General features: G+C 40.2%; 1 protein-coding gene across 16 annotated transcripts in view; it reads left to right on the forward strand.

Moving 5' to 3' along the window:
* The first annotated feature begins 1,757 nt into the window (after window positions 1–1,757).
* Window positions 1,758–26,085, forward strand: part of KYAT3 (kynurenine aminotransferase 3) — a 55,110-nt gene continuing 30,782 nt past the window's right edge. For 3 of the 16 annotated variants that reach the window (XR_004484502.1, XM_033432176.1, XM_049708617.1), the window contains exons 1-3: window positions 8,428–9,454; window positions 22,402–22,464; window positions 25,471–25,529. Coding sequence is in view for 15 of the 16 variants with exons in the window: in XM_033432176.1 (XP_033288067.1) it covers window positions 9,293–9,454; window positions 22,402–22,464; window positions 25,471–25,529 (284 nt within the window). In the remaining variant the exon portion in view is untranslated. The other 13 variants (XM_033432237.2, XM_033432202.2, XM_033432217.2 and 10 more) reach the window with 13 other exon arrangements.

Here is a 26,085-nt window from a genome sequence, read left to right on the forward strand (position 1 = left end):
GAAACTTTCTGTGGTCTTCAAGGCTCTGCGTGATCTGGTCCCTGCCTTTCTCTCCACCTTAATCTGGAAGCACTTTCCCCTGGATTACAGTGCATTAGACACACTGGCCTCTTTCTTATTCCTTGCATGCCAAGTTTATTCTCATATCAGAGCCTTTTCAACTGCTATTTTCCTATCCAGAATAATTTTCTGCAAAGTTGTGTCTTTATCATTCAATTCTGGTTCAAATGTTACCTTCTCAAAAAAAACCTATCCTGACTATCGTATTTAAACTCTCTGCAGTCTCCACCCCTCATTGCTTCTTTCATAGCACTTATCACCATCTGAAGTCATTGTATATACTTACTTGTCTATTGACTGTTTCTTCCTCTTTAAGGTTTGAGACACTCACTTTCTCTGCCTCATTTCCCCCAGAAGCCTCCACACCTATGTTTCCAATTCACGTATTTGTTAAATATGAGAAAAAGATAAGCAGTACTTGCCATCAGGAACTGAACTGACACTTCCCCTTAAGGCTTCGGTATTGTTAGGAACTAGCCCTGGTGTTCCCCTGTAAAATAGAAAAATTGGACAGAACACTAACATCAGTCACTCTCTGGTTATGATGAAATGAGACAACAGATAAGATCACTCAATAAACTTGCCTAAACTCAAATAAAAACAAGGTCACTGCAAACTACAAAAATAGCAAACCTCCTCTTCTCCCGGCTAGCAAAACCATTGCTTCTTTACCAACTACAGACTTAGCCTTGCAATTTTCCTCCCTTCTTCTACATAAGATGTATTATGATGCCCAATCTAATAATCACCCCCACTTCCAGACAGCACCCAAAACAGCATGAATCTCCATTTCCTTGAACCCTCCCCTCCAAATCACCCAATACATGCTCAACTACTTGTCCCTATTGTACACAAGCATCTCTCCATTCACCTGATAATCTTCTGAATCTCGCAGTACCTAGGTGCAGAGTAGATTCCTTCAACCAGAGATTATCTTTGTTCTTTCTTCTGCAGTTGAATAACAAGCTACTGTTCCCCAACTCCTTCTATCCTCTCATTGTCTTAAATTAGGAGATAAGGAAAATCTACTTATGAAACCTAATTCTTACCAGAACCTCTCCTTTGGCTAACACTGCCCTCAATAAAGGAGTAATTTCTGATGTTCCTTTTTCTCTTAGCCGATTTTTCTTCTTCACGTTTAAAGTGTCACTTATTTTCCTTCTCAGTTTCATACCCTATTCCATTCCCGGTTCTCTGATCGAATTCGTTTTACTGTTCAGGAAAGTAAAGTTCCTTTTTTTCCCCCCTCACCACCATCATAGGTGATAAATACATCTACAAAACTTTTCGCACACTCTCTTTAGCCTTGCCCTCTCTGGCACCTTCTAACATCGTTCAAACTACATGCTTCCCCTCACCTAAGCCCTGTGACCCCACAGCTTGCTTTTTCTTCCAAATCAATTCTTTGTCCTATAACCCGCCCCAAATCAATAGGTCACATACATCCAATTAGACCTCAACTTCATACCCAATCCCGGCTATATACAAGCCTCCGCCCCATTCCACCCCTCACCTAGACCCGCGTCTATTGCAAGGCCCTGATCCGGCTCCGCACCTCCACCTGCGAAATCCAGTCCCGGTTCCCGGCTGTCCTCACAGCACATCACGCCCGAGTCTAGACACCACAGCCAATCCCCGGCCACATCCCCACGCACCTCCCTCCCGCCCCCTTACTCTCCTGTGCCCGGTGCCTTTCACCTCCCCCTTCTCCACGCCCGCCCAGTTGCGTCCAGTCCGCTACCCCGGCCTGTCCCTCAGCCAATCGGCGTTTGGAATCCCGACCCCACAGTCAATCCCTTCCAGGCTCCGCCCCCACGTCCGAGTCCCGGCCCATCAGGCTCTTGAGGCTTCGCGGGACTGGAACTCAGGGAGACAAGGTGTTCGCGTGACGGGTGTGAGTGGGGCGCAAGGTGGTCACTTGGTGGGGCTGAGGGCAGTGGTCTCGGGTGCGGAGACGCGCGGAGGGAGGTTGGGAGGGAGGGAGGCTTGGCTGGGGTGCGCTCGCCCGGCCGCGCGCCTGGCGGGCTGGGAGGAAGAGCCGGGGCTGGATTTCCTTCAGCATTCGGACTCGCCTTCCGGAGCGGAGGCGGGAGCGCGGGCCTGGGCCGCTGACCCCCGGCCCTGGCGGCCCACGGGGCTGGTAGCAGAGGGTCAGCGCTGGAATTTCAGAGTTTGCTTGCTCTAGAGAGGGAATGGCCCTGAGGTGACTGGTCTTATAGGGTGGGGTCCCTTGGACCCCGGTCCTTGTCTCCTCCTTTTGCGCTTCATTTTTGCAATTTGGGCATTTTGTAAACGGTGTGGGAAGCTGACACCGACTCCAGTTCATCCGTAATCTGTATTCTTCCAGTTCATCCGTAATCGGTATAATCAATTTAAAAAAAGGAACAAGGCTGCTCACTTGCCACGTAAGTGACTCTTAGTGGAACCCATAGTTTTTAAGATAAAACAGAAAAGAGGCCCAATCTGTTGCTTTTGGAGCCCCCAGCCAGTACGGACATTCTTCCGTCTTGCTGGCGCGCGGCTCCTCCGCTGCTACCTGAGGGCGCAGCCGGGCCGCTGGCTCCTTCCACACTGGGCTGCACACCCACCATTACAAAGTTAACTCACGTGGGGCTGAAACCAAACTCGTGACAACTTAAACCGGACAGCCAGATTCCTTCCCTCTGCAGAAATTTGTAATTAATTACACGAATCCCATTTTCACAAAACAGCTTTTCAGCAATTTCGGGATCATGTCTCCTAACTTAAGTCTTGTGCCGGCTCAGTATGGCTGATTTTTCCCATTCTTGCTTCAGTGACATGGCTTTGAGGCTTATTCCCACTGTACTTCCCGCACCAGTACCTTGTTCACCTCCTATATGCCCTATGTTGTATCAGTAAGCCTTGTAAACATTCTAGAAGTGGACCAACAGGTACAGCGTGAGGTGGAAATAAACTTTCCTTGGGTCAGACTCTTAACCTGGGTTGTGCATTCATTAGCACTAGGCCTTTTTGCAGTCACCTCACATTAATCTTCCTTGAGCTTGCTGTTAACCTGAACATCTGTACTTTGTGAAATTCACTAAATCTTTTCCTACCTCTCCTCCACATATGCAAAGTGGTTATGAATTGATTATCTGGGTTTAAGTCCAGAGTTTCAAACTTTTTACAGTTCATCTTGACTGCTTTATTCATCTTTTAGCTCTGGATTCTCCAACAATCCATCAGCCTTCTCAGCTTCAGGTCCCCTCAAGCTGTGCCACACATATCTTCTGTATCTTCATTTTAAACAGCCTACACCAATGATAATAAATAGTTTAATTTTCTATTGATCATGTGTATAGGACTGTGGAGTTTATCTTATGTATAATATGCCATAATCAGGTTTACTAGATACCCTGATTCACAATTTCCTGATTTTCTTCACAGAACACTGTTTTTAAGTATAAATGAAACAGTGAAAATATTGTTTAAAATGAAAAGCCATATACCTTTTGATTTTGTCCAACTTTTCAGTGACATCCCAATCTATTCATTTAGCTTCTCGGTGAATATGCATATGAAATGTTAATTGCTTTAGAAAAGTGCTGCTCAAAAAATGTTTATTTAAAGTACAGAAGAAAAAAAGCTTCAGGGGTTCTGAATTTGTATCTATCAGCCTGCTTAGATTTCTTTGGAGCCGATAATTCACTGGTGCCCTCACAGTTTCCTTTTGCAATGAAATTACCTAGTGAGAGAGTAATGAGTGAGAAGAAAAAAGATCTGGGCATTGAGGAATTCTGTCATTTAAGTTTGGGAAAATGAGAGATTGTCATAGGTCAAAAGCCAAGGGAAAATGGTGTTTCTGGGAGGAGACAGGGCTTGACCAGCTGATCTAAAGCTGCAGAGAGCTCAAGGAAAGTGAGAATTGCAAAATGTCCAGTGAATTTAACAATATGAATGTCAAAATTGACTTGCGCAAGAGCTGCCTCTATGGAATGATGGGTACAAAAATCAGATTGCACTGGGTTAGGGAGTATAGATTGAGGAAAGGGGACAGTTAATAAAATGATATGTTTTCATTGGGTTGGCCAAAAAGTTCGGTTTTTTTCAATAAGATGGCTCTAGTAGCACTTGGTTGTCTTTAACTTCATTCGAAACAATTTTATTAGATTGTATTGTGACAGCTTTCAAATCAGCGTGCATTTTTAAAAAACTTATCAAAATTGGTGAATTTTTTTTTTTTTTTTTTTGCGGTACGCGGGCCTCTCACTGCTGTGGCCTCTCCCGTTGCGGAGCACAGGCTCTGGACGCGCAGGGTGAGCGGCCATGGCTCACGAGCCTAGCCGCTCTGCGGCACGTGGGATCTTCACGGACCGGGGCACGAACCTGTGTCCCCTGCATCAGCAGGCGGACTCTCAACCACTGCGCCACCAGGGAAGCCCCCAAAATTGGTGAATTTTTGTATAGCCATTTTAATATTGACGATGGAAGAAAAAAGCAATATTTTCGGCATATTATGCTTTATTATTTCAAGAAAGGTAAAAACGCAACCTAAGCGCAAAAAAAGATTTCTGCAGTGTATGGAGAAGGTGCTGTGAGTGACTGAACGTGTCAAAAGTGTTTTGTGAAGTTTTGTGCTGGAGATTTCTCGCTGGGTGACACTCCATGGTTGGGTAGACCAGTTGAAGTTGATAGTGATCAAATCGAGACATTGATTGACAACAATCAACGTTATACCACTTGGGAGATAGCTGACATACTCAAAATATCCAAATCAAGCATTGAAAATCATTTGCATCAGCTTGGTTATGTGAATCACTTTGATGTTTGGGTTCCACATAAGTTAAGCGAAGAAAACCTTCTTGACCGTACTTCCGCATGCAATTCTCTACTTAAACGTAATGAAAATGTTACGTTTTTAAAACAAATTGGGACAGGCGATGAAAAGTGGATACTGTACAATAATGTGGAATGGAGGAGATCATGGGGCAAGGGAAATGAACCACCAGCAACCACATCAAAGGCTGGTCTTCGCCTATAGAAGGTGATCTTGTGTATATGGTGGGATTGGAAGGGAGTCCTCTATTATGAGGTCCTTCCAGAAAACCAAACGATTAATTCCAACAAGTACTGCTCCCAATTAGACCAACTGAAAGCAACAGTTGACAAAAAGCATCCGGAATTAGTCAATAGAAAACGCATGATCTTCCATCAGGATAATGCAAGACCACATGTTTCTTTGATGACCAGACAAAAACAGCTTGGCTGGGAAGTTCTGATTCATCTGCCATATTTACCAGACATTGTACCTTTGGATTTCCATTTATTTCGGTCTTTATAAAATTCTCTTAATGGAAAAAATTTTAATTCCCTCGAAGACTGTAAAAGGCACCTGGAACAATTCTTTGCTCAAAAAGATAAAAAGTTTTGGGAAGATGGAATTATGAAGTTGCCTGAAAAATGGCAGAAGGTCGTGGAACAAAACAGTGAATTCGTTGTTCAATGAAGTTCTTGGTGAAAATGAATACTGTGTCTTTTATTTTTACCTTAAACTTTTTGGCCAACCCAATAACTAGAGGAGACTTGAGCAAGGAAAGCTGAATATGCCGAGGAGAGGGGTAATAATCAATGGAGCAAAGTCTCTGTGGAGGGGAGAGGAATGACATCTAAGTCATGGGAGGAGGGACTGTCCTTTTGTAGCAGGGTCACTTCCTTTATTATAGTAGGAAGAAAAAAGGAATATTTTTAGGTTTGTTTTTTTACACGTGGGTAGGTTGAAAGAATTCGCGTCTGATGGCTTCTGTTTTCTCTGTGATAGAGAGCAAGGTCATCTGCTTAGACTAAGGAGGGTTTTATGTTAGAGGAGTGTGGGAAAAATTTAATCATTTTGTACTATGGGAGAGAAATATTGCCTATTCTCTTATGGCTTTTGGGTGGGCCCAAGAATTAAACTGACATAATACAGATTAACAGGAGAAAAGCACACATTTAATAAAAGTTCTGTGTGACACAGGAACTTTCACAAGGAAATGAAGACCCAAAGAAGTAGCAAAACCAAGTGCTTTTATGCTAGATTGAACAAAGAGAGGCCATTGTGGAAAAGTAACCAAAAAATATAGGGAGACTAAAGGAAGATAAGAATTATTTTAACAAGGTCTGTTTGTACAGAATTCTCTCAGCTTTAACTCCCTAAGAGTGTTTCTTTTTTCCCAGTATAGGGCAGGTATCTTTCACATGGGAATTTTATCTCCTGTTTTCAGGAAGAAAGGGGGAGATCAGATCACTCTTCTTGCCTCGGCTGTTTTTCCAGTGCCTTTAGCTCACAATAATCCTTAGGCCAAAGTGGCAATTTTGGGGGGAGTATATTCTCCCATCCTGTACCTATAAAATATAGTAGAAATGCTGGAGAGTGTTGGGGGTCAATTTGAGATTAATGACCATAATTTGTGGTGAAACCGATCCTATCCTGTGTGATTTTCTCCAGCAGGCCACAGCTTCATGGGCCATAGGAAAAACAGACACTGTAATTGAGTTCATTCAGGGCCAGGGTTTTATAGATACCTATCTATAAAAGACAGACGGGGAGTTAGGGCATTGTAAAGAACATTATTGAAGCAGTGGAACTGGCGTCTAAATTGGAAAATAAAGGAAGGTGAGGTCTGATTGAGAAAAGGAGAGGCAGCCTCCTAGAGATCTTGATGATATTTAAGAATAGTAATCATTGGAATAAGTAAGCAAATTGGAAGGATAGGTAGTTTATGGTCAAAGATCAGAATACTTCAATTAATTGTTTTGGAATTAGACCAGATTGAGGTAATGGCAAGGTGCAGGGTGTGACTATAGGAGAGAGTGCCTAGGGTGGGATGGAAGAGAATAGTGATGGGCACAGGGATGTCAGTTGTTGGATGGACCATCTCTGAAGACATGGGAATTACCTGGGATGATCACAGTACTTAGAGTTGAGAAGAAAACTGTGTGCCTAATGACAAAATCTCTAATGAATGACAAGGAGTTATCAGCAGGCCAGAAGATAATATCATTGAAGCAGATGACGGAAGTAGTAGTCTGGTAATGGTAAAATAGACGGTAAGAAAGAGATAAGTGAGGCATATACAAGCAAAAGCTGACACTGAGGCATATAGGAGTGGTATCTTCAGGGAGCAATAAGGTTTCAGTTCAAGCTAGGAGGTACAAGGAACACTCTGAAACCATAAAGATGTAATGGGATTCGCTGAGAATGGTGCAGCCGTTCCGAAAGACACAGTAGAAAGTTTGGAAAGTGGAAGAGAAATGAAGGGCTGGGTCAGTTTCCAGGCAATACTTTGCATTATGGTGGTAATGTGCTGCAGAAAACAGGGAAGAAGAGGTGGGAATCAGGCTTTGGGATTTCCAGATGAAAACAGGTAGATTTAGTGTCAACTTCCAAAGGGGAATGGGTATTGAGGTGTGGTGGCCAGAGGGTGTGGCTCACCCAACCTGGGGGGAATCTCCCAAGACCTGCAGCCTGAGGTCACACACAACCAGCCACTGACGTACAGTACTTTCTGAGATTACCTTGAAACCAAGGATTCATTTATTCATCTGTTTTGAAGTATGGGGAAACTAAGGCCCACCAAAGGTCAGGGAATTGTCCCAGGATAGAAACCTTTTTTTAATATCAAAAATAAGGGTTAGAATCCAGGTATCCTGACTCCTAGTCCTGTTTGCTCCCCTCCCAGCTCCCCAACCCCATTTATCTGAAGAAGGTAGAAGAGGTTTCTCTCACTTTTCTACTTGCAAGAAAGAATTTTACTTATACTTTCCTTAATAACAAATAAATTAGGTTGAATTTAAATAAATGGGCATTTTTTTTCTGAAAAATATATTGTCCTAAATCAAATAACTCTATGATACTGAATGAAGATTGTTCAACATAGTCACTGTTGTTTGGTAATACCTTTCCTCAGAACTAGCCCTACTGCCTAATCCAATTAATATTTTATTCCTGAACAGAACTATTAATGACCAAAGAATAGGCATTTCTTGATTTAAGAAAACCTGCTCTTTGACTTGAAAGACGTAAAACATAAGAGGTAATTATTTACTTTACAAAGGAATCAATATTTCGTAAAAGGACTCATTATAAATAGTTCACTTAAATCATTAATTTATAATGTGATTTTATGTATTCATTCAGTCATTTGACACATTTATTTATCACGTGCCTCCTATGTGCCAGAGAAGACAGTGGTGAACTAAACGCACCAGGACCCCCTGTTCATGGCGCTTACATTAAATTATCAAATGAATGAGTGAGTGGTCAGCCAAACAAACAGAAAGTGCTTTGCAGAGAATTAACCTAAGCTGATGTGATGTAGAATGGCTAAGAGGCTGTCATTTAAGCTGAATTTTATTGACAAGGTAAGGAATTTCTATTTCACTTTTTAAGAAACATCCAATATATTATTTTTCACATCTGTAGCCTTCACATTTTGGTAACTTAAAGAGATTCATAGCTATTGATAGTTTCAGTGGTCCCTTTGAATCAATAAAGTGTGTCTTTTTTTCTAAAAGTTTGATTATTAGAGATGAAGGAAATGCCATCCACTGATAGAACATTGTCAGAGTAAAACCTTATGGGAAGTTTCTGCTTTCCTGAATGCTTTCACTTCTAAATGGCAGTATAATAAGAATTCCATTTTGCTTTGATCTCCCTACTTTGACCCATGATTGATAATGATTTCCTTACAAGTAGAGAAGTAATCTAGATTCATGCCTCTTAGCAAGCCATTTCAATAGATTTCCAGCTACCTAGCTATCTTCTGGAATTGTTGAAGGCAGTACCGCCTGAGAAAATAAGGGAAGATTCATTCGTATATTCTTCATATTTATCAAGGACCTACTATAATCCTTTTCAAACAACTTTCTAAATAACCTGTTTCTAACAACTTTAATTTACTGTTACAAATTGCATTTTTACTAGTGACTTCTCCAGACGATTCTGAAATTTAAGTAGTTCTTAGACTGAAATATTCTGGATTTTATGCCTACTAGGAATGGAACTTTTACTTCCTGTAGTTTAATGCTCTTGACTAAATTAGAACTTTGTTTTTTAAATTCACCATATCCTTACAGATCTCTACTTTAAAACGACACATGCATAAATTTGTATAAGGAGGATTCTATTAGAATGATTCTAGTGATGAGAGATTATATCATAGAAAGAAAACTCAGCTATCAATAAATTTTATTTTTATTTTATACAAGTTTATGGTCTATCACCTAGCTATAAATGTTTAATAGGGATATAAGTATATATTTACTCCCTTTAAAATTTTTTCTTTTGTCCTGTAGCATGTTTTTGGCCCGGGCGAGACTGTGCACCCTTGGCAGTAGACCTAAATTCCTGAAGACAATTTGTGCTTCAAAAATACTTGGACTCTCTACTTCTGCTGTAAGTATTGCTTAATCACTTACAGAAATAATAGTGCACATATTCTGCAATGTCCAAAAAACATAATTTTTTAGATACTTTATAATTATTTTATTAGAATGGGTATTTCTGTTATATAAACTGAAATTATCTCTTGTCATCAGCTAGACCTGACGTTCACTGGGCAGCTGCTTGCCTGTCTATGTATCAGGCATATTGCTGGGCATTTTATTCAATATCTCACTTTATTTTATTTTTTTTAATTGAAGTATAGTTAATTTATAATATTATGTTAGTTTCAGGTGTACAGCTTAGTGAATCCATTTTTTTGCAGATTATATTTCATCATAGGTTATTATAAGATATTGGGTATAATTCCTTGTGTTACACAGTAAATCTTTGTTGCTTATCTATTTTATGTATAGTAGTTTGTATCTGTTAATCACATACTCCTAATTCCCTCCCCCTGCACACTCGTTGATAATCATAAGTTTGTTTTCTATGTCTGTAAGCCTGTTTCTGTTTTGTATATATATTCATTTGTATTTTTAGATTCCACATATAAGTGCTGTCATATAGTATTTGTTTTTCTCTGTATGACTTACTATACTAAGCATAATATTCTCTAGTCCATCCACATTGCTGCAAATGGCAATATTTCATTCTTTATTATGGCTGAGTAATATTCCATTGTATATATACCGCATCTTCTTATGCCAGTCATCTGTTGATGCTTGGGTTCCTTCCATTGTAAATGGAATTTTCTCCCATTCTGTAGGTTGTCTTTTTGTTTCATTGATGGTTTCCTTTGCTGTGCAAAAACTTAAGTTTAATTAGGTCCCATTTGTTTATTTTTTCCTTTATTTCTTTTGCCTTGGGAGGCTAATTAAGAAAATATTGCTACCATTTATGTCAAAGACTGTTTCACGTATGTTCTGTTCTAGGTGTTTTATGATGTTATGTCTTACATTTAGGTCTTCAAGCTATTTTGAGTTTATTTTTGTATATGGTGTGAGGGAATGTTCTAACCTTATTGTTTTACATGTGTCTGTCCAGTTCTCCCAGCACCACTTATTGAGGAGATTATCTTTTCTCCATGTATATTCTTGCTTACTTTGTCATAGATTAGTTGACCACAGCTGGGTGGGTTTATTCCTGGTCTCTCTAGTCTGTTCCATTAATGTGGGTGTCTGTTTTTGTGCCAAAACCATGCTATTTTGATTACTGTAGCTTTGTAGTATTGTCTGAAGTCTGGGAGTGTTATGCCTACTGCTTTGTTCTTTTTCGTCAGGATTGCTTTGGCAATTCTGGATCTCTTATGGTTCCTATAAATTTTTTTTTAACATCTTTATTGGAGTATAATTGCTTTACAATGGTGTGTTAGTTTCTGCTGTATAACAAAGTGAATCAGCTATATGTATACATATATCCCCATATGCCCTCCCTCTTGTGTCTCCCTCCCACCCTCCCTATCCCTATAAATTTTAGGATTATTTATTCTAGTTCTGTGAAAAATTTCATGGGCAATTTGATAGGGATCACATTAAATTTGTAGGTTGCTTTGGGTAGTACGGCCATTTTAACAATATTAATTCTTCCAACTCAAGAGCACAGGTTATCTTTTCATTTCATTGAATCATCTTCAATTTCCTGTATCAGTGTTTTATAGTTTTCAGTGTATAAGTCTTTCACCTCCTTCGTTAAGTTTCTTCCTAAGTTTTTTGTTTTGTTTTGTTTTTATGTGATTTTAAATAGGATTTTTTTTTTTTACATTCACTTTCTGATATTTTATTACTTGGGAATAGAAAAGCAATAGATTTCTGTATCTTAATCTTGTATTCTACAACTTTGCTGAATTCATTTATTGGTTCTAATGGGTTTTGTGTGAGACTTTCTGGTTCTCTACATAGAGTATCATGTCATCTGCAAATAGTGACAGTTTGACCTCTTCCCTTTCAATTCGGATACCTTTTATTTCTTCTTCTTGTCCTATTGCTGTGTCTAGGACTTCCAATACTATATTAAATAAAAGCAGCGAAAGACAAGTCATCCTTGTCTTGTTCCTGAATTTAGTGGGAAGGCTTTCAGCTTTTAACCATTGAATATTATGTTACCTGTGGGTTTGTCATAATGGTCTTTATTATGTTGAAATATGTTCCCTGTATACCCACTTTGACAAGAGTTTTTACCATGAATGGTTGTTGAATTCTGTCAAATGCTTTTTCTGCATCTATTGAGAATACATGTAGTTTTTATGTTTCCTTTTGTTGATATGGTGTATCACATTGATTGATTTGTGTATGTTGAACCATGCATGTGACACTGGAATAAATCCAACTTGATCATGGTATATGATCCTCTTTAAGTATTGTTGGATTCAGTTTGCTAATCTTTTGTTGAGGATTTTTGCCTCTATATTCATCAAAGATATTGGCCTGTAATAATTTTCTTTTTTTGTAGTGTCTTTGTCTGGTTTTGTATCAGGGTAATGGTGGCCTTGTAGAGTGAATTTGGGAGTTTTCCTTCTTCTTCAGTTTTTTGGAATACTTTGAGAAGAATAAGTTCTTTTTTTGTTTGTTTGGTAGAATTCCCCATTGAAGCCATTGAGTCCTGATCTTTTGTTTGCGAGGAATTTTTATTTTTATTTTTTTTTTTTGCGGTACGCGGGCCTCTCACTGTTGTGGTCTCTCCCGTTGCGGAGCACAGGCTCTGGACGCGCAGGCTTAGCAGCCATGGCTCACGGGCCCAGCCACTCTGCGGCATGCGGGATCTTCCCGGACCGGGGCATGAACCCATGTCCCCTGCATCGACAGGCAGACTCTCAACCACTGCGCCATCAGGGAAGCCTGCGAGGAATTCTTTTAATTACAGATTCTATTTTGCTTCTAGTGATTGGTCTGTTTAAATTGTTTCTTCTTTTTTTTTTTTTCTTTGTGGTACGTGGGCCTCTCACTGCTGCGGCCTCTCCCATCGTGGAGCACAGGCTCCGGACGCGCAGGCTCCCGACGTGCAGGCTCCGGACGCACAGGCTCAGCGTCCATGGCTCACGGGCCCAGCCGCTCTGCGGCATGTGGGATCTTCCTGGACCGGGGCACATACCCGTGTCCCCCGCATCGGCAGGCGGACTCTCAACCACTGCGCCACCAGGGAAGCCCCTAAATTGTTTCTTCTTGACTTATTCTTGGCAAGCTGTATGTGTAGAAATTTGTCCATTTTTGCTAGGTTGTCCAGTTTGTTGGCATATAATTGTTCACAGTATTCTCTTTTGTTTTTTTTTTAATTTTTAATCTCTGTGGTAGTGCAATTTCCCCTCTTTCATTTTGTGTTTTGTTTTTCTGGGTCCTCTATCAGTTGATAGTTTCATGGGTGTTCCCTTGTAAATGATTCTTTGATTTTCCCTTGCTGCCTTTTGAATTCTCTCTTTTACTTTTGCTATTTTAATTATGTCTTACTGTAGGTCTGTTTGAGTTCCTCTTGTTGGGGACTCTCTGTGATTCCTATACCTAGATATCTGTTTCCTTCTTTAGGTTTGGGGATTTTTCAGCCATAATTTCTTTAAATACATTTTCAATCCCCTCTCTCTCTTCACCTTCTGGAACCCCTGTTATACATAGATTGGCACACTTTATATTATCCCATTGATCTCATATGTTGCTTTCTTTTTTTTTTTTATTTGTTTTTCTGTCTGTTGTTCTGATTGGGTGATTTATTTTATCTTCCAGATTATTTCTTGTGTCATTAAGATGGCTATTCATTATTCCTAGAGTGCTTTTTGTCTCAGAAATTCAATTATCTGTTTTCAGCTGGGTCTTTATAGTTTCTAGTTCCTTGTTGAAACAATCTGTGTTTAGATCAGTTCTCTTTCTTAATCCGGTCAGCATTTTTATTAATAACTCTTTGAACTCAGTGTCTGGTAGACTGATTATATGTTTCATTATTTAGTTTTTTCAGGGGCTTTCTCTTGCTCTTTTAATTGGGAGAATTTCCTCTGCCTTTTCATTTGACTTAACTTTCTCTTTCTCTGTGAACTAGGGAGAAATGGTTATCTATTGTGGTCTTATAGGGGTGCTTTCATGTTGGAGCATCCCTGTGCATATCCTTCAAAGACACAAACCCGTGTCTTTGGTGCGAAGGCTGGTTTTGATATGGATGCCAGCCAGCTCTTCCCTTAGGGTGTGCTGACTGTTATCACCTTGTTAGGGGTTGTGGTTGGTGTTGGAGGATCTAGAGCCTGTGCAGGGTATGAAGCAGGACTTCCTGTCTGCTCTGTGGCTGTCGCCACCCTGTCTGCTCACCAGTTTTTGGAGCAGAAGCACTGAGGCTCTGGATTGATCAGGCTTCATTCCCCTTGAGTGTTTGGCTTGTGAACTCACAGAGGTCTGATGCACCACCTTCGTAGGTGTCTGTGGCTCCACTCAGACACAACCTAAAGTCACATCCCTAACCCTGTTGTGGTTATCCCTGATCTAGTGCAAGGCTGTGGTGTAGAGTAGGCAGGCCAAGCACTCACTAGGCTGGGGCTGGGGCCGGGACATAGTGGCTGTAGGAAATGAGGTGACTATGCTGCCGCCAGAGATCTGGGCTGCCTCTGTGGCAGTCTTCTCCTAGGACCTGTCTGCCCAAGATCCAGTGCCAAGTTCTGGCGTGGAGTGGGTGGAGCTGGTACACTCATGTGTCTGTGAAAGGGACCTCATCATGTTGGTCGCGGTGGTTCCCAGGCATTGCAGGAGTAAGTGCTAACAATGGCCACCACTCCAGCTGGACCACAACCCAGGCCACTAGGCCATCTCTGTGTCCCTAGATCGAGTCTTCTCCCAGGACGTGTCTGCCCCAGATCTAGTGCCAAGCTGTGATGTGGAGTGAGTGAGGCTGGCGTATTCTTTCTGCTTGGATGGGAAATGTAGCGAGCCAGCAGCCACCAGTGCAGAGCTCTCTCTGCCCTGTTTATTGACAGGCCAGACCCCATGTACTCTTCACAGGTAAAGTCTAGGCTTCTTCAGTTCTCTCTGTTCCAACAATTCTCCCAGCAGCCAGAGGGCTTGTCTCCTCCATGTAGGACCCTGGGACTAGGACACCCCATCTGTGGCTCAACCCGCTTGCTCCCCAGGGGGAGGGTTCTCTCAGACCTTTCAGCTCCCTCACTGTGGCGGAGCTCCCTACCCTAAGCCTTTTTTCCATTCTGCCCAGTTAGTGGAAATCTTTCTTGCAGCTTTGGTTGTAGAGGCGTTCTGTCAGTTTCCAGTTAGTCTTCCATGTGAATCGTTCCACATGTAGATGTATTTTTTTTTAAACATCTTACTATGCTATATTCAGTCTGTGCATTCTTTTTTTTTTTTTTGCAAATTTATTTATTTTTATTTATCTGTTTTTTTGGCTGTGTTGGGTCTTTGTTGTTGCTCATGGGCTTTCTCTAGCTGCGGTGAGTGGGGGCTACTCTTTGTTGTGGTGCACAGGCTTCTCATTGCGGTGGCTTCTCTTGTTGTGGAGCACGGGCTCTAGGCGCACGGGATTCAGTAGTTGTGGCACGTGGGCTCAGTAGTTGTGGCTCACGGGCTCTAGGGCTCAGGCTCAGTAGTCATGGCATGCAGGCTTAGTTGCTCTGCGGGATGTGGGATCTTCCCGGACCAAGGCTCGAACCCGTGTCCCTGCATTGGCAGGTGGATTCTTAACCACCGCGCCACCAGGGAAGCCCCCTGTAGATGTATTTTGGATGTGTTTGTTAGGGGAGGTGATCTCCATGTCCTCCTACTCTGCCATATTGATCTAATCCCCTTATTATGTCACTTTATATTTACAAAATTCTTCAAGTTATGATTTGTTATAATCCTGTTTTACAAATGAAACAGTGGAGGCTTAAATAGGTTTAGTAACTTGCCCAAGGTCACACAGCTTATAAGTGGCATAACTAAAATACCATTCTCACCTGTATCTAGCTCTGGTATTCTAAGTCTGGCTCTGTCTACTCAAGAAAGGACATTATATAGTGACTCTAAGTGCAGACCAGTTATAGGAGATATGGCAGATTGAGGACTAAGTTATGTAACGAATTAGAAAAGCAAACAAATCCAGAATGTGGGTCATAACCACAGGATAGATTCCTGACTTGGTTTCTTCAACAAGTCAGCACAGGGGAAAAGTGGTGGTAGGTAGTGTTTCAGAGGGACTGCTCTGGGGTGGAAAGAGGCTTAACCACCAGTATGATATATGGACCTTGTTTAGGAACTTGACCCAATCAACAGAAATGTAAAGAGATATTTTTAAAGACACTTAGAGAAATATGACTGTAGATTGGGTATTAGATGATATCAAGGAATCATTGTTAGTGAGCTGTGATGATGACATTGAAGTTATATAAGAGAATATCAATGTTTTTTAGAGATATATACCAAGTATATAGTGGCAAATGACTTAAGGTCTAGGATTTGCTTTAAAATTACTCAGCAATTAAAAAAAAAAAGAAAGAAAAGGAAAAGCAGAAGAGATGAAGCAAATGAGGCAAAATCTTGATATCATTACTGAATCTGGGTAACATGTATATGAGTATTTTATATTTTGTTGAGTCTTTTAAGTCTACATCCCTACTTTGCATTTCCACTTTCAGTTTTTTCATTACAGGAACATTCTGTTTTTTTCCCGTGCCATCTAGTGGCAAAAGAATGTAATTTGTCTGCTTTTTTGAATGGAGAGCCATACCTTAGAACTAACATCTATTACCTGTGAGATAATTCTGTTAGTGTCTGCTTGCTTGAACAGCATTTTGTCCAAAGGGAGAAAGAGAACATGATTTCACAATACCCCGGCAGCTCTTTTTTTTTTTAAGTTTTTAAAATTTTAATAAACTTTTTTTTAAAAGAGGATTATAGCTTCAGAGCAAAATTGAGCAGAACCTACAGAGTTCCCATGTATCTCCTGGCCCTCACATGCGTAGCCTCTCTCATTATCAACATTCCTCACCTGAGTGGTGTAACTATTACAAACATTGAACCTACCTCGATACATCATTGTCACCCAGAGTCCCCCCCAGAGGCTCTAGAGAGAATCCAGTCCAGCCTCTTCCAGCTTCTGATGGCTGCTGGTATTCTTTGGCTTACGGCCACATCACTCTAATCTTCATTGCCAGCATCTTCCAATCACTCTCTGCTCCATCTTCACATGGCCTTCTCTGTGTGTGTATAATCTCTCTCTGCCTCCCTCTTATATGGATACCTGTGATTAAATTTAGGGCCCACCTGGATAATCCAAAATTATCTCCTCATCTCAAGATCCTTAATTTAATCACATCTGCAAGGATATAAGGATATATATTGCCCTATAAGGTAACATTCACAGGTTTCAGGGATAAGATGCAGATGTGTTTGGGGAGGTCATTTCTGAGCCAACCACAGTGGGGATTATGGAGAAGATGATCTCTAACAGAGGGAAGAACTTGAATAGAAGCATCGGAAACAGAAACGCACTGAAGGTAATTAGAGAGTGGCAAGTGGTCCTATGCTGTTGAGTCACTGTATATGAGGCAGCAGCACAGAGTGAGAGAAGGCTGAAAGGAGATTAAGAGCCTTGAGTGCCAGGTTCGAATTTGAGTTACGTTTCATGGACTGAGGAGAGTCTTTGGAGAGTTTAGAGCAGGCTAGTAGAATCACCCAGTCTGTGTTTTAAGTGTTTAGCTCTGGAGCACTGCAAATGATGGATTAGAGGCAGAATGCCATTGAAATAATTCAACGTGAGGATAATTGAAGAGGTAGGATTTCATTCATATGTTCAAAAAATACTTTAGAACACATTACCTTTCATACACGATTTTAGATACTGGAGATACAGCAATGAGCAACACAAGTCTTGTTTTCTGAATTTTTCATTTTTGTGAGAGACAGATCATTTACAAGTTAAAATAATTTTAGGTCGTTGTGAATGTCATAAGAAAATGAAATAGAGAAAACTGCTAGAACCATTGGTGGTACTAGTGGGAGAGAGGGGGTGAGTAACGTTAGGGCATATAGTTTTGGCAGCCCTCTCTGAGGAGGTTCTATTTGAATAGAGAGCATATCGAATAGAAGGACATAAGGAACCAGGCACATGAAGACCTAAGAGAGGGCATTCTAGGCAGAGGACACAGCAATTGCAAAAGCTTTTATATCAGTCAGCTCTGCTGCTGTAACAAAAGCCACCAAATCTTACCTTCTTATAACAGTAGCCGTCCCATTCTCACTCAGGTTTTATGTAGGCTATAAGTCAGCTGTAGCTTTGCTGCAGGTTGCAGCTGCACTCTATGTGTTTTTTTAAATTTCAGGATCTAAGGTAAAAATGTAACCCCTACCTGAGTCATGGTCTTCGCACAGTAGAGGAGAGAAGAACCAGAGGCTAAGCCAAACCATGCAACAGCTTTTAAAGTTTCTCCTGGACCTAGTGTATACCACATTCACTCACATTCCATTGACCAGAGCAAATCACATGTCCAATCTCAAAGTCACTCCTTCCGAAAAGGAGGGGTGAATAATTATACAGAGTAATGTAATCCGTGACAGATGGGAACAAACCTGGAGTGTTTAAGGCATAGAAAGAAGAAAGGCTCAATGAGAATAGAGAATTTTAGTCTGTTTTGCTCACTGATATATCCCAAGAAGAAAAGTGCCTTGTATAAAATAAGTATTCAAGAAATATTTGTTCCATGAGTGAATGAAAGCCAATGTAGTTCGAATATAAGGGAGATATGAGATTGCAATCAATGCATTGGTATATAGGAGGAAACTTAATTTCACCCCTGCCTTAGAATTTGGTTCTCCATTCACCTCTTCCCCGGTTCTCTGTTCCAGACATAGACATTTACACTGCATACCTTCAGCTCTGCCATAGAAGTAGGGTGTCTGTACCCCTCTCCCTATCAGCCTTCCCTTCTAGATGGACTTTCATAGACTGCTGTGACCTGCGACCCCCTCCCATTCTCTAAGGACAGCAGTTCCTCCTATCTTTCTGGAAAATGCTCTTTTCCCCATTCCAAACATATGTTTTGTTAGGCGCTGGTATATTTGTAAAGATACTACCAGGGGCAGTGACAGGTTCTAGCTTAGGGAGCACATCCAGAGGGGCTGGAGATGGGGAGTCAGGTCTATACCGTTTTTTGATTGGGTAGTAAGTACATTTGAAAAAAAAAAAAAGCATCCAAAAAAATGGCATCCTTGGTTGGCTACATCTCTATTTCTCTCATGATCTTGCTTCACACTGCTCTGATATCTTTTCATTATAGTCTTAACAGGCATATTAATATAGTACTTTTTAAACTGGGGAGAGGGGGAGGAGCCATTCAGAGCCCTTCCCTAGAATTTTTGAAATTGGCACCAGAGAAGGCAGCTCTCAGGCCCTCTGTGGTGGTGAAATCGGGAGGTATAACTGTGTTTTGTCTCATGTGGAGAAAAGCAGACAGAGATTGCATAGAAAAGTAGATGAAGCAGAGCCCTGATGAGGTTTACGTTTCTGGTTTCAGTGTTACCCTTGATGCTGGCTGCACCTTTTACCTTCTCATGGTGACATGAGCTTTCTAATAAATTCCTTTTTTCCCTAAGCTGTTGAGATTGAGTTTCTGCCTGTGCAACTAAGAGATCTGATTCATATAGTTTTGGAGCTTCAAAGGCATCTATGCACTGGTCTGTTTCTCACTCTCCAAGCTAGGAAAGAGTATAACAAAGTTTCTTTTTAGTCAGTTTGGGGAACTATCAAATTTCTAGCAGACTCTCAAACTGGTAATGTGTCAATACATCATCTTTCCAAAGGGAAAGAGGCACAACGTTTCTTTTTGAAACAGATTTGTTTAAACATTCACTTTCCACATCAAACTAAAACTGAAGGAAACAAAGCAGGGACCACATACTATACAGAAGAAACATACTACCTAAAATTGCCAAACACTTGAATAATAAATGCACAAACTAGGGGAATGAAGGAGTAAGGTGTGATTCATAACCTGAAATATTACCTACTAATTAAAATTGAAAATTTTATGATGACTAAGAAAATTCATAAAATGTTTAAGATACTCCGTCAAGAGAAAAGGCAAAAAAAATTTTAAAACTCACATGTGATCACAACTATAAATGCCTAATTCATAGCTCTGAAAGATAATATATGTTTAGGCTACCCCAGCAGCCTGGCCCCACATTAAAGTCATGCCCATTATACGGGTGCTCCCTTTCTGCTCCAGCCTAGTCTTGAAGTACTTCAGTCCATCTGCTTCTCATGCCTGGTTATTGTCTTCACCTCTCAAAAAATTAGCTTTGTAATTTCTGTTTCTGGCCTTTTCTTGCATTCTTTTTTTCTAAATATTTTTTTTCGGCACGCGGGCCTCTCACTGCTGTGGCCTCTCCCGTTGCGGAGCACAGACTCCGGACGCGCAGGCTCAGCGGCCATGGCTCACGGGCCCAGCCGCTCCGCGGCATGTGGAATCTTCCCGGACCGGGGCACAAACCCGTGTCCCCTGCATCGGCAAGCAGACTCTCAACCACTGCGCCACCAGGGAAGCCCTCTTGCATTCTTTATCTTTTTTATACTTGACTCATACCCTGTGATTCACAGATATTGACAGCCTTGATTTCCCCAGCTTCAGCTCACCATTTGGGTTTTTTCTACACTTGTCCTATCCCATCTAAATGCATCAGGTCAAACAGGTAGGGCCCTCAAATTACATGCAACTGAAACTTGAGTATGTTTGAGTCTTAGGATAATGGGTAATATTTTTTTCTTCTTTCCAGACGTTCCTGTTCCAGTACCATTGCAGTAAACATTTTTTTTTAAGTCGAAATGTATTTGACATACAATATTATGTTAGTTTCAAGTGTATTACATAATGATTTGACGTTTGTATACATTATGAAATGATCACAACAATAAGTCTAGTAACCATCTGTCCCCATACAAAGTTATTACAATATTATTGACCATATTCCTTATGCTGTACATTACATCCTTATGTTTTATATTTTACATAACTGGAGGTTTGTTCCTCTTAATCCCCGTTCACCTATTTCACGCCCCCTCCCTTTTGGCAACCACTCATTTGTTCTCTGTATCTGTGAATCTGTTTTCATTTGTTTTTTCTGTTTGTTTTGTTTTTTTTGGAGTCCACATATAAGTGAGCTCATACAGTATTTGTCTTTCTCTGTCTGACTTATTTCATTTAGCATAAGGCCCTCTAGATCCACCCATGTTGTTAAAAATGGTAAGATTTTATTTATTTTTTTATGGCTGAGTATATTCTATGTGTGTATGTGTATGTGTGTGTGTGTATATATATATATACACACACCATGTTTAATATATACATATATATATATACACACACACACACACACCACATCTTCTTTATCCATTTGTCTATCCATGGGCACTTATCTTGGCTGTTTGTAAATAATGAGGCAGTGAACATTGGAGTGTATATATCTTTTCAAATTAGCGTCTTTGTTTTCTTCGGGTAAATACTCAGAGGTGAAATTACTGGATCATATGGTGGTTCTATTTTTAATTTTTTTAAAGAACCTCCATACTATTTTACATAGTGGCTGCAGCAATTTACAATCCCACCAATAGTGCACGAAGGTTCCTGATGATAGCTATTCTGACAGGTACAGTAAACATTTTAAAGACAATAACAATAAGCTTTTTCTTATCTCTGCCAAGAGTGGAACTTAATGGTGATTCTGTAGAACTGCATTTTTTCAGCTTCACATTAACAACAAAAGATGCTGCTTATTAGTACCCTAGCAGTTTTGCATTTATAACATAGCAGTTCAGTATATGTATGCCAGGTATTAATCTACCTGGGAACAGAAGCCACCTCATGGAGTTAGCTGCCCAGAAATTATACAGGCCCTATAGATGTTCCAGTGAACACTTGGGCCTCATGTTTAATTCCCCATAGGATTTTAGGTTTATTTTCTTTTCCTAATACCGGATCTACTCTGGACAATAGTTCTTAGATAGTGAGCATTTGCACCTACTGCTGAATCTTGATGTCTTTGGGCATTGTAGCATGTCTTATACATTTCACTGCTATCTTCGTTTCCTTGGGCTGCCTTAACAAAGTAGCACAAACTGAGTGGTTTCAACAACAAAAATGTATTACCACAGAGTTTAGGAGGCTGGAAGTCCAGGATCAAGGTGTTGGCAGGATTGGTTCCTTCTGATGGCTGTGAGGAGGAATCTGTCCCATGTTTGTCTCCCAGCTTCTGGTGATTAGCTGACAAACTTTGGTGTTTCTTGACTTCTAGAAGCATCACCCTGATTTCGGCCTTCATCTTCATATGGCATTCTCCCTGTATGCCAGTCTATCTCCAAATTTCCCCTTTTTATATGAACACCATTCACATTGGATTAGGGCCCACCCTAATGACCTCAACTTAACTAATTACATCTGCAATGAACCTATTACCAAATAACATCACATTCTGAAGTACTGGATGTTAAAACTTCAATGTAAGAATGGGGCGGGGGAGCACAATTCAGCCCATAATAACTACGTATCTCATTATAACTCCAGACTTCATTTCTGCCATGTTGGTGTCAGGCTTAGCCATGAAATTGCTTTGGCCAATAAATTGTGAGTAGAAGTGATGTGTCTGCATCTAAGCAGAAACTTGTTAAGAAGTTTTTCCTTCTGCCATGAAACTAGCCATATTCCAGATAGACTATTTCATCAGCCTGTGTCTCAAGAGTTAGAGTGACATGGAACAGAGCAACAGCTAACTTTCAGTGAATATGTAGCACAAGAAGGAAATAACCCCTTATGATTTTAAGCAACCAAGACTTTGGGGTCATGTGTTACTGAAGCATTAACTTAAGGTAGCTGACACCATAAGTTCACTCCTAATGTGTGGGTTTTTTTCATTCATTCATCAGATATTTATTAAAAGCTTGCTATGTGCTAGGCATAGCACTGTGTGTTGGACACTCTGATGGTTAATTTTATCTGTCAACTTGCCTAGGCCACACTACCCAGAAATTTGGTCAAACACCAGTCTAGATTGTTCTGTGAAGATATTTTTCAGGTAAGATAACGTTTCAATCAGTAGACTTTAAGTAAAGCAAATTACCCTCCATAATGTAATTTGGCCTTGATTCAGTCAGCTAAAGGCTGTAAGAGAAAAAAAAGACTGAGGTTCCCCCAGGAAGAGGGAATTCTGCCTCCACACTGCCTTCAGACTCGAGCTGCAACATGAGCTCTTCCTTGGGTCTCCAGCCTGCTGGAGCTCTGCAGATTTTGAACTTGCTAGCTCCCACAAATCTCATGAGCCAATTCCTAGAAATAAATCGCTATATATATATATACACACACATCCTATTGGTTCAGTTTCTCTGGAGAAATCCGATTAATACACAGTCAGTGAACAGTGAACAACCTAGAAATAGTCCTCATAGAGCTTATAGTCTAAGGAAGAATACAGACAAATAAACAGAAAAAAAGACAATGTTATGTAGTAAATGCTGGGAATGCTTCATGTCATAGGAACACATAGGAGGAGCATCTAACCATGACTTGAGGAATCAGAGAAGGCTCTCTGGAGGAAATGAAGTCTAACTTGAGAACTGAAGGTGGCAGGTGGAATAGGAGTTAGCCAAGTGAAGGGACGAGGTTGTGGAGAGCAGGGCTTAGATCGAATGCAGAACATGCATTCTTAACAGGGGCATTATTGCCCCCAAGAGGGAGAAACTGGTGCTTGGCAGGTGAAATAAATCTTGGTTATTACAATGTTTTGTGATCATCCAAAGCTCAATTCTATCCGACAAAATCTTATTCCTTAATATTTAATGAGGGAGCGGGGGAGACATGATTAGAAAAAATGTCTAAAAAGTCTCCATGGTTGGGGGAGGGGGGTGCACGGTGGTGACAAAAAGAAAAGGCTGAGAAACATTGGTGTAGAAAGACCTTTTGGGTAAGGGAAGGATCACATACGGAGCTTGTGAGAGAAGACCATAGCATATTTAACAGGTCAGAATGGTTGAGGTATACAGTGGGAAGGAACAGAGGCACAGAGAGTCGTGGGAGAAGAGGCTTATCTAGATACAAATGTTAAAGAAAATTAAATCTGAAAAATGCATTTTGACTACAATTATCCAAATATTTTAGGTGAAATTGGACTTTGTCTAAATTATGTACTGTAGACTATGCTCACTTTTATATATGAATTTCTACTTTGTGTTTGTAGTCATAGATTAAATGAATCATTAACTTTAAACATGTTTTAGAGATGACAAAGAACAACTGTTAGAATACCTTTTCTATCTTTCTCAGAGTTTTAGTTTTATAATTGTAGTCTCTATAACAGCATCATGTTCAGGTGGGCATTTAATCATTAGGCTGTTCTGGAAGACACATTAACCTCTGGAGAATTTGCGTGTGATTTACTTCACTGGAGTTTCAAAGATTAAAAATATGAGAGTAAAAAGATATTTTTCTTGGTTCCATTATTGGGAATAGATGAGAACAATGGTCTGTTTAATAACCATTATCATTATCTCCCTCCCAGATGGAATTAAAATTACTTTAATATTCTATTAGGAAAATCTTTGCAAAAATGCTGCCAATCCTTTTTTTTTTTTTAATTTCCAGCAGCTTGGCAACAATGAACTCAAAACTAATTCAGTGCTTTTGAGAGATAATATAAACTTAATTTTAGACTCTAAAGGACTAAAAAATTGCATGCTCTTCCATAATTTTAGCTTTTAATATTTTTATACCCCAGCCCTAACTTGCTTGATGTGAGTAGACCTGACCTAAATGTCTAATATGTATATATATATATTTTTTTTTGCAGTACGCGGGCCTCTCACTGTTGTGGCCTCTTCTGTTGCGGAGCACAGGCTCCGGACGCGCAGGCTCAGCGGCCATGGCTCACGGGCCTAGCCGCTCCACGGCATGTGGGATCTTCCCAGACCGGGGCACGAACCTGTGTCCCCTGCATCGTCAGGCGGACTCTCAACCACTTCGCCACCAGGGAAGCCCTCTAATATACTTTTTTAAGAGACAGCATTCTAGTAATCAAAGGTCTTGTTAAGTAAAAGACAGTATGCGGAAACAGTACTGAATATGTGTTCTGAAGTCACACTACCTGGGTTCACATCCTGAGTTGAATCTGTTTGGGTTTAAATGCTACTAGGTTTCGTGAATTGGGCAGATGTAAAGTTACATGATCTTATCCTCTGTGTACCTCACTTTCCTCATGTGTAAATTATGGCTCATAATAGAACCACTACATAGAGTTGTTGTAAATATTAAATGAGTTAATTATTTAAGACACTTAGAGCAGTGCCTCGTACATACTTAGTACCCAATAATGTTACCTACTATTATTATTATTTAGAACTCCTTATTAAGTAGTTTTAAAACCATTTGTTTTGGTGCTTCCTGTATGCCATACAAGGAACTTAATTGTGAAACTGTTAGTACACCTGGCCTAAAATGATCTTCACAGCATGACTCAAGTATTTATTTATTTATTTATATGTTTTGTTGCACCGGGTCTTAGTTGCGGCTCACAGCCTCCTTAGTTGCAGCTCGCTGGCTCCTTAGTTGTGGCATGCGAACTCTTAGCTGCGGTATGCGGGATTTTTAGTTGCAGCATGCATGTGGGATCTACTTCCCTGACCAGGGATCAAACCTGGGCCCCCTGCATTGGGAGTGCGGAGTCTTATCCACTGCACCACCAGGGAAGTCCCCTCAAGATATTTCTTTAAACTGACTTTTTTTAGTATCATTATTGTTCTCTTCAGTATAGTTCAGGCCTTTAAATTGATTTATTTTTTAGGCTAGGGTGATATTTTTGTTCTTAGGTGAGAAGATAAACATCTAAGGTTCATAAGGAAAAACACTCCTTAGAGCAGTAGGTGGGAGATGAATTCCTCTTTGGAACTTTGTATTGGCGTCTAGAATTTATCTCTACAGTACTGCTTTTTCCATGGTGCCAATAGGGAAAAGCAAGAGTTACCCATGATTTTCTGGCATTTTTGTTTTGATTAAAGAAATTTTAAAACCTTTCAATATTTATATCTTTCAGAAAATGTCTTTGAAATTCAAAAATGCAAAACGAATTGAAGGCCTTGATAGCAATGTGTGGTGAGTACATTAGAATAAACAATAATCATTGGGTGAAGTTTTTTTCCTCCACATGTTTATATCCTTATTTGGGAATTTTTAGCTTTATCTATAGTCTATAAATAAAACCACTTATTTTAATTCATCCATTCAGTGGAAATGGAAGGAAATAATGATTCATACACTGATTTATTCACTTAGCAAATGTGCCAGGTCCTGAGCTAGGCACTGGAAATGGACAGAGAAAATGACAGATTGGGTGGATGCCCTTGTGGAACTTACCTTCTAATCCATCAACTTTTCCTATTAGCCCTCCTTTCTAATGGTTCATAAGAGAACCTAGCAGCAGATGGTTGAGAAAAATATTTATATGATTAAAATATGGGCATCGTGGAACTGAGATTTGTAAGAAACATTAAGTTCATCAGTTCAGCCATAATTTTTCCGGGTAAAGTCATTTTGTAGATGGTAAAATTTTTGTCGTGAACTCATTAATTTTGTTTGATCTGTAAGACTAAACTAAGTCTTATTTTTCAGTTTCTAAAGACTATGAGGTATAAACAGCTAACTTTGTAAT

Source organism: Orcinus orca, chromosome 1 (assembly GCF_937001465.1).
Source record: "Orcinus orca chromosome 1, mOrcOrc1.1, whole genome shotgun sequence".
In the NCBI taxonomy this organism is placed as follows: Eukaryota; Metazoa; Chordata; class Mammalia; order Artiodactyla; family Delphinidae; genus Orcinus; species Orcinus orca.